The 17,280-nt window shown below is 40.4% G+C and overlaps 1 protein-coding gene across 1 annotated transcript in view; it reads left to right on the top strand.

Moving 5' to 3' along the window:
• TEK (TEK receptor tyrosine kinase) overlaps positions 1-17,280 on the top strand; it is a 96,544-nt gene that overhangs the window by 41,561 nt on the left and 37,703 nt on the right. Inside the window, exons 2-3 of the mRNA XM_069961986.1 lie at positions 12,680-12,991; positions 15,882-15,992. Coding sequence (XP_069818087.1) covers positions 12,680-12,991; positions 15,882-15,992 — 423 coding nt within the window. The remainder of the gene's footprint in view (positions 1-12,679; positions 12,992-15,881; positions 15,993-17,280) is intronic.

Below are 17,280 nucleotides of genomic sequence, written 5' to 3'. Positions count from 1 at the left end.
TACCTGTCATCGACAATAGCACCTACTGCCTTTCTACAATATATATATATATATATATATATATATATATACCAATAGCATCGCTTGATCAAGGAGGGTGGGGCAAAGTTGACCTCTTGCACCAGGGCCCAAGAGACATTAGCTACGCCCCTGCTGCCATCCATAGCCCTAGCTTCAGCCACCACAAAGCCCAGCCCACACTTCTGGGACTTATACAGTGTGTCGTGACATCATAATTTTTGTAAAAAGTTTGACTTTATGCAGTAGTAAGTGCAGGGAAAAAAAACACTGTACGTGCATTTCCCGTAATAAGTGTCTTTTGATAATTTGTTTAACTTTTGTTGGGCAATAACATATTTTAAAATAGCTTTTCGCTGGACTTCTATAAGTCTTTCCTGATAAGTTTTATGCCTGACACCCTCCACAAATTTTGTTACTTGTCTTCAGACCTGTTCTATTTTATCAATATCCTTTTTTTTGGTGAAGTCTCCAGAACTGTGCACAGTATTTCAGATTAGTGATGATCGAACAGTAAAATGTTCGAGTCGCACCTCGAACAGTAGTAAAGTTCGGTTCAAAGTTCGACTATAGCTCGAACCCCATTAAAGTCAAAGGGGGATGTTGAGTTAATTTTGACACCTATATGTAGTAGGAGAAACTGTAATTATCATCCAGAAAAGTAAACTGGAAACATGAAACAACGTATAGCCTGAAATTTGGCTTTAAGAATGAAAGGGAAAAAAGAAGGGGGATAAAATACTGCTACAGATGAGCAAATAGTGAAATATTTGATAATCCTCCCGATATTCGTATATTCGAACGAATATCAAATCCCATTATAGTCTATGGGAGAAAAATACTTGGGAACTCCTCTGTACGAAAGATTGATTCAGCAATATAAACTGACCAAAATGGGCTTTTTAGCCACTCAGGAAAAATTTGACCATTAACTCCTCTGTACCAAAGAATGATTAATCAAACATGTTCAGATTAATTTTAAAAAAATATTTTGCAATGCAGACTGACCTAAATGGCCTTTTTGCCCACTCAGAAAAAAATTAACCACCCACTTCGAAGTATTCCATATTGTGAGATATTCCGTATTTTTTTTATGACGGACAAAGAACACATGTCAGCTGAATGGAATACCACTGTAATCACTGAACAAATGCACGTACACAAATGAGATGTACGTTTAATTACTGTATAACAGATGTCTAGTATTTCGTATTTTTGCTGACGGGCAGAGGATGTTTTTTAACTTATAGAACTAGAGCTGTAATCACTAAACAAATGCACGTACACAAATGAGATGTACGTTTAATTACTGTATAACAGATGTCTAGTTTTTCGTATTTTAGCTGACGGACAGAGGACGTTTTTCAGCTTATAGGAATAGAACTGTAATGACTAAACAAATGTACGTATACAAATGAGATGTACGTTTAATTACTGTATAACAGATGTCTACTATTTCATATTTTTGCTGGCAGACAGAGGACATTTTCAGCTTATAGGAATAGAGCTGTAATCACTAAACAAGTGCACATACACAAATGAGATGTCTACTATTTCGTATTTTTGCTGGCGGAGAGAGGACCTTTTTGATCTTATAGGAAAAAAGTGGTAATCACTAAAAAAATGCAAGTACACAAATGAGATGTACGTTTAATTACTGTATAACAGATGTGAGCAGACCAAAATACACTTTTGGGTACTATGTATAAATTGGCAAATCCAATATCCAGCCTGCAATACCAAAGCTAAGTATTGCTGTGACAGCAATGCTGTCTATGGACAGGAAAATGCTTGTTGCAAATATGCTAGCCTAACCTTGATAAACAACCCACTAATCTCTCTAATCTCAATACCTAACTCAGTAATCTCACTAATCTCACTACCTTTCTGTCTAATCGAAATGCCAGCATGCAGGGAGACAATGAAACACCGAGGTAGCAGTCTGTACAGCACAGTGAGTGAAGAGAAAATGGCGTCCAGAACGCAGCACAGTGACTAATCGAAATGCCACCATGCAGGGAGACAAATGATACACTGAGATAACAGTCTGTACAGCACAGTGAGCAAGGAGAAAATGGCGTCCAGAATGCAGCACAATGACTAATCGAAATGCCAGTATGCAGGGAGACAATTATACACTGAGATAGCAGTCTGTACAGCACAGTGCGTGAGGAAAAAATGGCATCCAGAACGAAGCACAGTGACTAATCGAAATGCCAGGATGCAGGGAGACAATGAAACACTAAGATAGCAGTCTGTACAGCACAATGAGTGAGGAGAAAATGCCGTCCAGAACGCAGCACAGTGACTTACTGTATATATGAGATGGTCATGTGATTTTAGCAGCCAATGAGACCCTACACCTCAGCAATGACGTTTCTAACACTTCTATGTGCTCTGCACTGATTGGCTGGCAAAAAGGCGTTCAAACGCTAACTCGAACGGTTCTTGAACATAACTTTTCTCTAACAGTTTGATCAACACTATTCCAGATGTGGTCTCATTAGAACGCTATACAGCAGGATCGCAATCTTCCTCTTCCTACTGGTAATACCTCTTGCTATACAGCCCAGCATACGTCTAGCTTTTCCTATTGCCTGGTTGTACTGGTGGCTAATTTTAAGGCTGTCAATAATCACTACCCCTAAATCCTTCCCTTCTGAAGTCTTTGCTAACACAGAACTGCCGAAATGATACATTCCTCCTCCCCAAGTGCATTATTTTACATTTGAAAACCTTTATTTTACATTTTAAAAGATTTCATTTTTGGGTTTGAGAGGCCTGTATATTAAAATTCCCTATTTACCCTATTACCCTATTTACCCTATTTAAACACTGCACCCCTCAAAGAATTTACAGTAGGGTTTAGGAACTTTTTTTTTTCTCCTTATTATTTTTCCCCTAATATCCCCCCCAGCTCCCTCTTCCCTCCCTCCCTCCCTCCCCAGGTCGAGTGGAGAGGAAAAAAAAAAAATTAATCAACACATTAATTACATTAATCAACAGCCTATTACTTATACCATTTCTCCCAAGTTTCCTTATACAATTTCTGACCTTTACTGCTAGTAGCAGAATAGATTTTTTCATAATTATGTACTTTATTCACTAATTGCACCCATCCTTCAACTGATGGAGGGTTTGGGGAAATCCAACTACGTAATACCATTAACTTAGCCAGTAGGAGTAATTTACTTACCAAAAATTAAAATTTCCTGCTATCCAACGTACACCCTAGTATCACAAAAAGTGCACTATGAGGAATAACAATTTCCAATTTATCTGTGATTTTACTTAATATTACCTGCCAAAATTCTTGACAGACACTACATTGCCAGAGCATATGTATATAGTAAGCTTCCCGTTGCTTACACTTGGGGCACCTATCGTTATCCCAGTATCCCATCTTGAGGAGTATATTGGGCGGATAATGTAACCTATTATTAATTCTTATTTATGGAGCCTTGGGTTGTATTTTCTAACACGTTGTCCCATTCTTCGTCACTAATTATCCCTATCTCTCTCTCCCACATATGTTTTTTAATATTTCTAGAGTCTTTTACTGCTTCTGTTACCAAACAATAATATATTTTCCTTAATTCGCCCTTCTTCGATCCCGTGCAGTTATCCAGCCTATCTATAATTTTATAGCTTTGTACCTTAAATATTTCCTTATTACTAGTGTGTCTCACAGCTTGACTAAGCTGATGATAAAAAAAAGTCAAATTTTTTTGTTAAACCATAATCCCTACTTTATTGATCCAGTGAAATAAGCTGACCCCCTTGTAATAAGTGTGTAACTAATCTCAATCCCTTACGCACCCAGGGAGTACAGTCCAAGTGTTTCCCTTCCCCAAACTTATCATTACCCCACAGTGGAGTGAATTTAATACTAGTCTGTATGTGCATTAACCGTTTAACTTTATTCCAAGCGTTCCACCATTGTTTCATTTTTAAATTATTCACATTACAATCCGTTAGTTTTGTGACTAGTTCCATAAGCTCCATTATTGACCCTGCATTTGTGTTACTGTGTTTTAAAATGTGATTCCCCACCAATGAATTTGAGTTCCTAATTTGTAGGAGAGAAATTGCATAGAAATAACTCCTGAAGTCAGGCAGGGCAAGGCCTCCATCCTCTTTACAGGGCACAAAGGTCTTATAGCGTGTTCTGGGTCTCTTATTCCCCCAAATTAGTCCATTAATAATCCTTTCCAGTTCTTTAAAATATTTATCCGGAACCCAGACAGGAGACGCCATCAGATAGTACGCTACTTGCGGGAAGACCACCATCTTTACCAGGGCGGCTCTGTCAGCCATGGAAAGCGGTAGTCTTACCCAGATGTCCGCCTTCCTTTTAACCTTAGCCTCTACCGGTCTAATATTATATTCTACATACTCCTTTGGGTCTTTAGTTATTTTAATACCTAAGTATTCAAAGGCCCGTACCTCCCCCTTCAACCCATAGTCTTGTTCCATCCCTCCCTGTGAGCCAAGATGAAAAATAATGGATTTTGACCAATTAATTTTAAAGCCTGTCATACTTCCAAAGTAGTTCAGTTGGCCCATAATCCTAGGTACTCCCCTGTCTGGGTCCCGGACAAACAACAAAACATCGTCCGCATATAACACAATTTTATCCTCCCTTCCTCTCATGCCAAAGCCGTTGACTAAATGATCGTTTTTTACCAACCACGCCAGCGGCTCCATGTACAGAGCAAAGAGGAGAGGTGACAACGGGCAGCCTTGACGGGTGCCCCTCGTCAGCTCAAATTCCCTGGACAATTTCCCGTTTATCAACAGCCTAGCGCGTGGTCTATCATACAGTAGCTTTATCCACTTAATGAGGGAATCACCCACACCAACCGTTTTTAGCACTTCCCAAAGATATCCCCATTCCACCCTGTCGAACGCCTTAGTTGCGTCGATCAACAGGATGGAACGGGGAACATCCATCTCCTCCTGTATGTTTGCAAAAACTCGCTCTATATTTGTGAACGAGGAACGACCTGGAATAAACCCATTCTGGTCAGTACTAACTATGGATGTGATGTTTTGTTTAATTCTATTGGCAATTAATTTAGAGAGGATCTTAGTGTCCGAGTTCAGTAGTGATATTGGGCGATACGCTGAAATGTCTAACGGATCTTTATTTTTCTTTGGTATCACGATGATAGATGCTTCAAGCATAGTCTGAGGTAAGAGCCCGGAAGCACAGGATTCATTAATAACTTCCATTATTTCAGGAATTAATGCACTGGCGTATTTTTTTATAAAATTCAAACGGAATTCCGTCGAGCCCCGGCGCTGAATTATTTGGCAGTGACTTAAACACAGTTTTTAAATCTTGTACCGTAAAGGGCTGTTCTAAATCCCCTCTCATTTCCTCCTCTATCTTAGGCAGTTTTAGCGAGTTCAAGAACGCTGTTATCTGTTCTGTTGGCACCACCCCTTCTGATCTATACAATTCTGCAAAATATTGCACCATTATATTTTCTATCTCTCCTGGTTCCTTAACTATCCTCCCATCTCCCTGCCTAAGAGCCATCTCCCTGCCTAAGAGGAACTTTGTTAACTTTGTTTTTTTCAAATATCCTGCGGATTTTGGGGCCTTATTTTTATTAGCATTTTTTAGGTGCATATTGGGGGAGATTTATCAAAGGGTGATAAATTTAGACTGGTGCAAACTGCCCACAGCAACCAATCACAGCTCAGCTTCCAGTTCTGGTGAAAGGAAAGAGGAGCTGTGATTGGTTGCTGTGGGCAGTTTGCACCAGTCTAAATTTTACACCCTTTGATAAATCTCCCCCATTGTGTTTGCAAAGTAATTAAGGTGCCAAAACATTAGAAACCCCCCCCTCTTTAGAGTCAACCCTCAAGGAAGAATTTATTAGAGTTGAGATTTCATTATTCCATTTACGTATCTTTACAAGAAACACAGGAGAATAAGTAACCCAAATTACAGCAGTTCCCCATATATGACCATAAACTAGCACTAAGTGAGTACTTCTCCCGTCTCCAGTCTTCTTCTGATTGGTCAGGGTCTGATAACTCAGATCCCAGCGGATCAAAACTTTTGATATGTCTCTCTGACAAATCAAAAGTTTTTGTTAATAACAGGTACTCTTAAATCTTTAATCCGAAGCAAACTGAGAACTGCAATTCTTCCACAGATATACTATTTCAGTGTCCCATACGTTGTGTCTCACTTGTCCTCCTAGAGACACACACGCTATAAACCTCAAGCAGTTATTGGCTTGGAGGTGTATGCTTGGGCAAACATGGCACTAAAATCATCAATCTTTGGCTGGATTTCACAGCCTATTTTGGTCTTCTGGATGCAGCAAGATGTTATCCTAAGACTACGAATGATTGGTGGCTTGTGTAGTTGTGTTATGTGCACTGCCAGACTCAATAGGTCTAACAAAGATAGCAGACTACAACACTTGGCTATTTTGAGGAGTCTCATAGTGTGTGAATGAAGCTGCAGCTCCATTCAAGATAGGCGCAAAATTTTTTGTGGTTGGACCACCACCATAACTTATCCATCTTCTGGGTATGTCAGAAATTGTAATTGCTTAATTGTAATGTTTGTTATCGCCGTGTGCGTAATCGCCTGAACTATTAATTTATTTAATTTATTACATTCCTGATCTCTCACGGTAAACGGTGTAAGCGCAAAAAAATCCCAAAGTGCAAAATTGCGCATTTTTGGTTGCATCAAATCCAGAAAAATTTTAATAAAAAGCAATCAAAATGTTGCATATGTGCAATCAAGGTACCGATAGAAAGATCACATCATGCCGCAAAAAATGACACCTCACACAGCCCCATAGACCAAAGGATAAAAGCGCTATAAGCCTGGGAATGGAACGATTTTAAGGAACATATTCATGGTTTGAATTTTTTACAAGCCATCACATAATATAAAAGTTATACATGTTTCATATCGTTGTAATTGTAATGACTTGAGGAACATGCATAACAAGTCAGCTTTACCCCAGGGCGAACAGCGTAAAAACACATACCCCCCAAATAAACAAAATGCTTTTTTTTTTTCTATTTCACCACACATTTATTTTTTTTTCTGGTTTTGCAGTGTACTTCAGCCTGCCATTGCAAAGTACAATTAGTAACGCAAAAAAAAGGGCTCATGTGGATTTCTAGGTGAAAAAATGCAACTGCTATGGCCTTTTAAGCACAAGGCGGAAAAAAACGGAAGTGCAAAAATAAAAATTGGCTCTATCTTTAAAGGGTTAAGAGCAGGTGGTTCTGCTTTAAGAGGAAGGAGTATATGCTTAGTGTACTGCTATGAGGAGGGTGGGGTAAAGGAATAAATATAACATCCTGTCTTGTCTCTCCTGCCCTCCCCTTTTTTAATCTTTATAAGTGATTCTCTTTTTGCAAAAGTACTGATTCAAATATTGTTGTAAGTCTTATCTGTTTGTGCATGGTACCAGATATGCGATGACAATGTAAATTTTAGTTTCACTTGATTAGTTACAGTCTAACATTAACTCTCTATGCTCAAGGGAAGGGTAATCCTTTAGCTTAGGATCCCTAGAGGTTTCCGCCACATGTTTTTTTTTTTCTCTTCTGAGTGCTGGACGATGCTCTTTGAGTTGAGGTTTAGCTTTACTTGCACAATTTTCATAGTTTTTAGTTCAGTTATACATTCATAGCATTAGTTTAAATGTGAAAATGTGTCCAAGATTTAAAAAAAAAATTGTGTGTGTGTGTGTGTGTATATATATATATATATATATATATATATATATATATATTTATTTTATTTTTTTTAATTAAAGGACAAGTGCCATGAAAAACTTTTTCCCAGTAATTGAAGCACATTACAAAGTTATATAACTCTGTAATGTGCTTCAATCACATTGTAAGAAACTCACACAGACCTAATGACTGTCGTCACCGTCACCAAGCTCTTCTCTCAGCTCCTTCTCCTGTTACAACAGCCCCCCCCCTCCCCTGCCTTGTCAGGTGACTCAGCTTGCTCAGCTCCCATTGGCTGAACAACTGCAAGCCATCACTTGGACTGAGTAGGGGGAGACTGCTGTAACAGGACCTAGAGCAGCCCTCCTGCTGATGACTCATCCTCACAAGAAGGAGCTGCCTGGTGACAGTGACGACAGTCATTAGGTCTGTGTGAGTTAGGACACTTCCTGGTGGGGGGTGGAGGGGGAAAAAGACAGGGAAGGGAGGCAGATAGGTTATTGAAGCACATTACAGAGTTATATTACTTTGTAATGTGCTTCATTTACTGGGAAAAAGTTTTTCATGGCACTTGTCCTTTAACTGTCACATCTTTTGTTTGTTGGTTCAAGAGTCAGGTGGAAGTTGTGGGCATGTTATGGTGAACTAATTTTAACTTATAACGAATGTTAAACCTCGTGGTGGTGAACAGGCTGAGCCTTGGAAGTGGCCATCCCTAAAAGTAACATAATTCAGGGGAATGGTGGTTAAGCACAAGAGTGAGGATTTTCAGTAGGGTTATTGATGCCTTAAAGGGTACTGGCTCTGCTAGAATGTCCGCCCCCTTTATTGCTGTCTAGACGGGTGCTCTATGCCAGCTGTGGATCACATAGTATCTGTGAATCCTATTGGCCTAGCAGTTCACCTGACTTCTGTCATTGTTTTAGTCTTGTGATTTAAATAAAACTGTGGCCATTTTAACACCAAAAATTGTATTTTAACCCCTAGACCAGTGATTTTCAACTAGTGTGCTGCGACACATGGTCGGGTGTGCCGCGGGGAAAGTTCCCCAAACTATGGTGCCCCTGTGAAACAGGAGAAAACATTGGGGGAGAGAAACCTGGGGATGGCGGAGAAACAGGGGAGAGAAGCAGGGGGGGAGAGAAACATGGGGATGGGGGAGAGAAACAGCGAAGAGAAGTTTGGTGGAGAGAAGCACAGGAGAGAAGCACGGGGAGAGAAGCACAGGAGAGAAGCAGCGGGGAGAAGTATGGTGGAGAGAAGCACAGGAGAGAAGCAGGGGGGAGAAGTGTGACTGCGGGGGTCTCGATCGTTGAAACGGACCGCCGGAGGTCTCTTACCTTCCTCCGTGCGGTCCGATCGGCGATCTGCTACACTAAGCCTGCACAGGCAGGCTCAATGAGCAGATCGCTGATAACACTGATCAATGCTATGCCTATGGCATAGCAATGGTCAGTGTACAAATCAAAGTACTGTATGTACAAGTCCCCCAAAGGGACTTCAAATGTGTAAAAAAAAAAAAAAGTTCAAAACACTATTACACTACCCCAAAACCCCTCCCCAAATAAAAGTTGAAATCACCCCCCTTTCCCATTATATAAATAAAACATATAAAAATAAATAAATAGATAAACATATAATATACCGTAGCGTGCGTAATTGTCCAATCTATTAAAATATAACAAGCGTCATTGTGATCGGTAAACGGCGTACACGAAAAGAGGGGAAAAAGTGCGTAGATTACCGATTTTATGTTACATTATATATAAAAAAAAAAATCAATAAAAAGTGATCAAAACGTCCGATCTTCACAAATATGGTATTAATAAAAACTAGAGATAATGGCGGAAAAAATGACACCCCATACAGCCCCATAGGTGAAAAAATAAAACCGTTATAAGCGTCACAATAGGCCCATTTTATTAATATTTAATTGCCAAAAAAAAGGATTTCATAAAAAAAATACATATATAACATTAGAGAATCTGTGTAAACCTGCATATGGTTGTGTTCGGGCTGACCTATAGAATAATAGTATCATGTCGCTGTTACCATATAGTGTATTTCGTAGACACAGGAACCCCCCCAAACCTTACCATATTGCATTCTTTTTTACGATTTCACCTATTTATATCTTCATAAATAATATATTTGGAATTCCATCATACATGTTATGGTAAAATGAATGACGCCATTACACAGTACAACTATTCCTGTAACAAATAAGCCATTACATGGCCTTGTAGATAGAAAACTGAGAGTGCTAGAGCTCTTAGAAGGGGAGGAGGGAAAAACGGAAACACTAAGATCAAAATTTGCGCGGTCCACTGGGTCATTTTGGGCCTGGTCCTCAAAGGGTTAAGCCTTCGTTTCATAGTCTGTGCTTATTGTTGCTGGAGTTGTTTCAAGAGTAAGCAAGGAAGCAATGGTCTCACCCATATCCTAATGTCAAGCAAAAAACACAATGTGAGCCTTGTCTTACTAATTTTGTATGAAAAATCATTTAGAAAAAAAAAACACATTTCTTTTTTGCATTGCTATATTTTGAAAGCCATAGCATCTTAGAATTATGTGACCTTTTGATCAAACTCAGCAGTTCTAGTGTGTTTATTTTTTTTCTTTCTTTTTTATTGCATTCACTGTTAAGGATTAATACCAGGCCGGTGTCAGCCTTTTAATGAATGCCCTTAATGAGCACTTACAGTTGAAATGTAACAATCAGTTCTTGCTGGAAGCAGAATACGCTGTTAAAACCCTACCGCTGGCATGTCTGTTCGGAGACTCGCTGAGGACGGTATTAATCTGGCAATACCATTGTCTGTATACACTCACAGTGCCTGGTGCTACTATATTAATTCCGTCTTAGGGACATCCCTGAACGGACATGCTGGCAGCAGTATTTTAACAGCGTATCCTGCTACCAGCAGGAAATAATAATTACACAATGTAAATGATTTGGCACATTGAAAAGCGACAATTTACTGAGAGGGGGCTAACTACCATGGGTACTACTTACAAGGAGGATACCTACATGGGGCATGCTGCCTATTGGGAAGGACAACAACCCGGGGGGGGGGGGGTTGCTATATACAGGAAGTATGACCTAACTGCTATATAAATGCACTGCGAACAACCAAATACTGTATGGGGACGCAGAGGACCTAACAAATATTAATGGGGCACATAGTGAATTTAACTATTAGATGGGGGGAACAGGGGGAACTAACTACTATCTACAATATTGAGACACAGGGGGGACCTATTTACCCTCCTGCAAACTCCATCACTGTGTTTGCTCTCCCTAGACTCAGTTGCAGTGTGGATACAGACTAGCCCCTGTGCTGGCTTCTATACACTATACACACACACACACACACACACACACACCAAAAATGAGATCCTGCAATCCTACCTCATTGTAGCAAACCTTCAGAAGTTACCAGACCAGTACTGAACAGTGTATCTTGTGACTCCTCTCTGCCTGCTCACTCATCCCCCTTGCCCCTCCATAGACTTGTATGCGCAGTGTAAGCCAGTCTTTACTCGGCTGTAGACAGCTTTGCAATAGTGATGTACAGATAAGAAATAAAGGGGGGAGGAAGGAAAATATCTTTGTAAATACATAATACAGGCGTTCTTATTTTCAACTGCACTATGGATTTCTCAAAATTTGTTTAAAATGAGGGCCCTGCTGCCATTATCTGATTGCTGCTAACCTCTTTACATCAGCCATGTGCTTATAAACATTCCTACTGCTGATGGCCCGTGCAGTAGCAATGTATATATATGTTCCTGGCATTGAGGAGTTTTAATGTGTAGTGCTGCTTCACAGTGAGTGGCCCCACACACATTAATGTTTTAGGAGCTAGGCATAATAACAGGCAGCAGTGATCATGCTGCTGCCCACCATGAACCCCTAAATGCCAGGACGTATAGCAATTGTGGCATTTAATGTTTCAGTGACAGGAGTGATACCTGTCACTGACTAATCAGAACCCTGATCTGTGTGGTCCTGATCATTTTCCCTGACCGATTGAGCAATAGTACTTACCTCTATCCTGTCAGAACATCAATCTGCATCTCGAGTCTGCTTCAGGAAAACTCTACATGCAGACCGCCAAGCTTACAGATCAATGCTATGCAATAGCATTAATCAGTATAAGCAATGTAAAGATTGCTTATATAAGTTCCCTATTTTAAAAAATATTACAAAACCCCTCCCCAATAAAAGATGAAATAAAAAAAAATACATATTTGGTATTGTAGTGTGTGAAATTGTCCAATGTAATACAATATAATATTTTTCCCACATGGTGAATTTTGTTAACAAAAAATAGGGGAAAAAACACCAGGATTGCTGATTTGTTTTATTAGGCCATGTTCACTTGGCGAAAGAGACCGGCCGTTCCGTGACCCGGCCAGGTCACGGAGCAGCCGGGCTCTGAAAAGATCATCCTGCAGTACTGGCTGGATGATTTTTCGGCCCTCAGATTTCTGATATGGGCGCATCCGTGCGCGCATCAGAACTCCCTACGTGCAGCCACTCACTTCACTCACTCAGTTGTTTGCGGCACCGCTAGGGGTCCCGGCCAGAGCGTATACTATGTATATACGCTCCGGATGGAATCCCATAGACACCCGGCCAGCGTGTTTTCTCGTATTAACTACAGCGTTGTTGCAATCCGCAACAACAGTCATAGAAATACTAAAAAATGTGTTGTGTGAACATAGCCTTATATATCAGATTTTGTTTTACAAATTCCCATTTACACCAATATAGTAACAATTTAAAACATAGATCATGGTGCAAAAATGAGCCCGCAAACAGCTTTGTAGGTAAAAAACATAAAAGTGTTATGGCTCCTAGAAGATGAGGAGATGAGCACTGCACCGTTGTGACCTAGACATTCAATCAATGACCTTTTGTATCTTTTAGGTGGAGTGGAAGCCTTAAGAGACCTGATTTTAGTGAATTCACTTCCATTAATTCCAAATTCTGAAACTTCCATGACTTGTATTGCCCCTCAATGGAGTTCTCCAGAAAGTATTGGAATTGCAAGAGACTTTGAAGCTGTAGTAAACAAACTTCAGGATCCTCTGGAAGTTATTCAGGATGAACAAAGGAGATCAGTAAAGAAAGTCTTTTGGAAAAAAGAAAGGAATAATGAAGCCATTGGAGCCTATTACTGCGAGTGGAAATCACAAGATACAGTGACAAGAATACGAACGTTAAAAATGTCAGCACAAGGTAACTGTTTCCATCTTCATTTTCCTGTAGGTCCAAAAGTAATTGATATTTATATTTTAAAGTGAATGTACAGGTGTGAATAAACTCTGACTTGTGAGATGGTAGTATGATTGCAGTATGCATGGTAAGATGCCGCAGGGGAAACTGTTGTGATGTTAAATGAAGTGTCTTATAAATACAGTCTGTGTCCATACTTAGAGTGTCCCTGTCGTTATAACCTTCAAAATCTAGGTAGATGTGATATAAAGCAAGTTTGCAATTTAATTTTTTTTTTTTTTTTTTAAGTTATTATGGAAAACACGGCCCTTCCTGTTTTCTGACTTTTTTTCTAAAAAAAATCAGGAAACAGTCAGAAAACAGGAAGTCCTGTGTATCCCAGGCCATCTGAGTTCTTACAGAGAGAAGGCAGTCATGTGATTGATGGACACATTAAGGCGTGACTCTCTGTACTGGCCGGAATTCCTGGGTTTAGTCTGTTTTTTTTCAACCAGCACCAGAAAATCTGCCTTCTGGAGACTGGACCTGGATTTCTGATAAGTTTAGCTTTGTTTTACATCATGATAACAACAACAAAAATAATAAATGTATATTGCAAACTTGCTTTATATCACATCTACTGTTGATTTAGATTTTGAAAAGTTATAACAACAGTTACACTTTAGGCTTAAACAGTACTTGTCAAGAAAAATAACTTTTGCCATTTCAAAAGTTATTATCACAGTGGGTCTCACTGCTGAGATCCGCTATGTGATCAGGAGATACGGCCAGGGAGAGACTGCAGCAGCCATGCTAATTACTCCCCAGCTGGACAGAGCAGATGACCAGGGAGTGGATCACACTGCTGCTGCATCCTCTGGCTATATCCCCTTATCCTAGTGGGTCTTAGCAGTGAGACAAGGACAGGAAGCTATAATTTGGCTTATGATACCTCAGTGTGATTAAGCATCAGTTTGCTTTCCTTGTTGTCAAATTGATCTTAGTGTTGCTGGGAACCGTGGTTGGAAAGCATAGCTCTATCACTGAGGTACACTTCAAAGTAACCTCTGGACAGTTGACAGCTGAAAGAATAGGCACAGGTAGGGTGTTAGTTCTCTAGCTGCTCTTCTCTTCTCTTCTCATGGATTGTTGCTAATAAGAGTGTACAGTATATAACTGGTAACTATTGTGTTTACCTGTATACTGGACGACCCAGGACGTAGAGTTACGTCATGGAAGTCTGTCACCAGACGACCCTGGATGTAACTACGTCCTGGGTGTTTCTCTGGCTATGAAGCGCGCTCCAGAGCGGAGCACGCCTCACAGCAGGTGGGGGCCGGCTGCAATCAGCAGCCGGCACCTCACCGGTAATGACACGCTGTAGCGATCGTGCTGCCGCGTGTCATTAACCCCTTAAACGGCGCACGGCCGCAGCGTTTAAGGATAAGTGACAGGGGGAGTCCCTGTCACTTACCGATCGGGACCCCCGCAGTGTGACTGCGGGGGTCCCGATCGTTAAAACGGACCGCCAGAGGTCTCTCACCTTTTTCCGTGTGGTCCGATTGGCGATCTGCTGCACTGAGCCTGCACAGGCAGGCTCAATGAGCAGATCGCCGATAACACTGATCAATGCTATGCCTATGGCATAGCAATCATCAGTGTAGAAATCCAAGTAGTGAATGTAAAAGTCCCCCAAAGGGACTTCAAATGTGTAAAAAAAAAAAAGTTAAAAACACCAATACACAACCCCAAAACCCCTCCCCCAATAAAAGTTGAAATCACCCCCCTTTCCCATTATATAAATAAAACATATAAAAATAAATAAATAAACATATAATATACCGTAGCGTGCGTAATTGTCCGATCTATTAAAGTATTACAAGTGTCATTGAGAACGGTGAACGGCGTAGACGAAAAGAGGGAAAAAAGTGCACGGATTACCCATTTTATGTTACATTATATATATAAAAAAATTCATAAAAAGTGATCAAAACGTCCGATCTTCACAAATATGGTATTAATAAAAACTAGAGATCATGGCGGAAAAAATAACACCCCATACAGCCCCATAGGTGAAAAATAAAAACGTTATAAGCGTCACAATAGGGCCATTATATTATTAACTAATTGCCAAAAAAAAAGGATTTCATAAAAAAATATATATAACATTAGAGAATCTGTGTAACCTGCATATGGTTGTGATCGGGCTGACCTATAGAATAATGGTATCATGTCGCTTTTACCATATAGTGCATTACGTAGACACAGGTTACCATATTGCATTCTTTTTTACGATTTCACCTATTTATATCTTCATAAATAATATATTTGGAATTCCATCATACATGTTATTGTAAAATGAAAGACCCCATTACAAGTACAACTATACCTGTAAAAAACAAGCCCCCACATGGCCTGTAGATAGAAAACTGAGAGTGCAAGAGCTCTTAGAAGGGGAGGAGGGAAAAACGAAAGCACAATGATCAAAATTTGCGCGGTCCACTGGGTCATTTTGGGCCTGGTCCTCAAAGGGTTAAAAGGATTTCTAGAGTTAATCCTCAAGGCTGCGATCACACACACGTACCGCATTCACAGTGGATTTCACGCTGCGAGTCTCACAGCAAAATCCGCTGCGATATGCAGTACAGTTATGCCCTTTGGTTCTGCATTCTTGCAGTAGATTGAATGCAGCCACATCGTATTTTACTAATCATCTGTCCGCCAGAAGCTGTAAGGCATAACTGTACTGCATATCGCAGCGGATTTCTGCTGCGGGACTCCCAGTGTGAAATCCGGTACAAATGCAGTATCTGTGAACGCAGACCAAGAGTAGACAATGACCATTGATGCATACAGTATGTTAAAGTACTTATCTATTTTCATTATCAGTTTTACTAATGTTTTGATTTTCTAGCTTCTTTTAACCCAACCTCATTGACTGTCACTGCAAGTAGAGGAGACAATGTCACACTAAGTTTTATGAAGAAGTTTCCAAAGGATGAAGATGCTGTATTCTACAAAAACAGTGAGTCAGTCAGTCTCCTGGTACACTTACTTTTAGCACTTGAAGCATTCAATACATGCAAAGTTTAATAAATAGAAAATTGGGTACTACCACATGCAGCAATAAACAGGTACTCCAGTGATTTTTTATTTTATTTTATTTCAAATTAACGGGTTTTAAGCTTAAATGGCCACTGTCATGAAAACATTTTTTTGACCTGTCTACACACGCAGAACACAACCAACATGTCAAGAGTGTTTTTTTTTTTTTTATGACAGATACTCTTTAGGCTATGTTCACACAACATATTTTTTCGTTTTTTTACGGACGTTGTTGCAATTTGCAACAACGGCCATATAAATACAAAAAAATATGATGGCCGGGTGTCTATGGGATCCCGGCCGGTGCGTATACACATAGTACATGTCAGTTTTCTGTGGCCGCTATTCAATGAATAGCGGCCGTAGGAAAACATGTCAGTGCACACTATGAAGTGAGCGGCTCCGGCCGCTTGCTTCATAGTGTGCTATGGGGAGTTCTGATGTGGGCGCGCACGGATGTGCCCCCATCAGGACTCTGCGGCAGGAAAGATCATCCGCCGGTACTGCAGTACTGAGCGGGATGATCTTTGCAGAGACCAGTCGCTCCGTAAACTGGCCGGGTCACGGAACAATCGGTCTCTTACGCCATGTGAACATGCCCTCAAAGTGTATCTGTCATCTGGAAACTGAGTACAAATTACTTTTCACCTGTACCTGTGACTGAAAAATACCAAAAAATATACTGTTCGATGTCGCAGTTAAAGTGAATGTACCATTAGGTACATTGATTTTATTTTTAACCTTAGCCACTCAGTGCTGGTCTTTTCCCGAGGAGCAAACACACTAAATCTCTCAGGTAGTCAGGGGTACCCATCTATTCACAATTAGTCAAAAACCCTTGGGCCAAAGCCCAGGGCACTAAACCCCTATTATTGCAGTAACCTCAACCCTTATAGGGATGAGGTAACTGCAATAATAAAGTTTTAGTGCTCTGGGCTTCAGCCCAAGGGTTTTTGACTAGTTTTTCTTAAGGACCGTCCCGATTCGGAGCACTGCCCACCCCCGCCCAGTGTGTCAAAGGGGATATGGTCCCACTAGGATGCAGAGGGCCTACCCTCACTGCTCCGAGCCAGTGCTCGGGAAAAGACTAGTGTCGTGTACGGGAACTGGGATCCCTGTGCTGACGCTGAGCAGCTAAGGTAAAAAAAAAAGTGATGTACCTGATGGTACGTTTGCTATAAGTGTCAATGAAGGATACACTTTCTATG

Source organism: Dendropsophus ebraccatus, chromosome 3, assembly GCF_027789765.1.
Source record: "Dendropsophus ebraccatus isolate aDenEbr1 chromosome 3, aDenEbr1.pat, whole genome shotgun sequence".
Lineage (NCBI taxonomy): Eukaryota > Metazoa > Chordata > Amphibia > Anura > Hylidae > Dendropsophus > Dendropsophus ebraccatus.
This window is presented reverse-complemented; position numbering and strand designations above follow the sequence as displayed.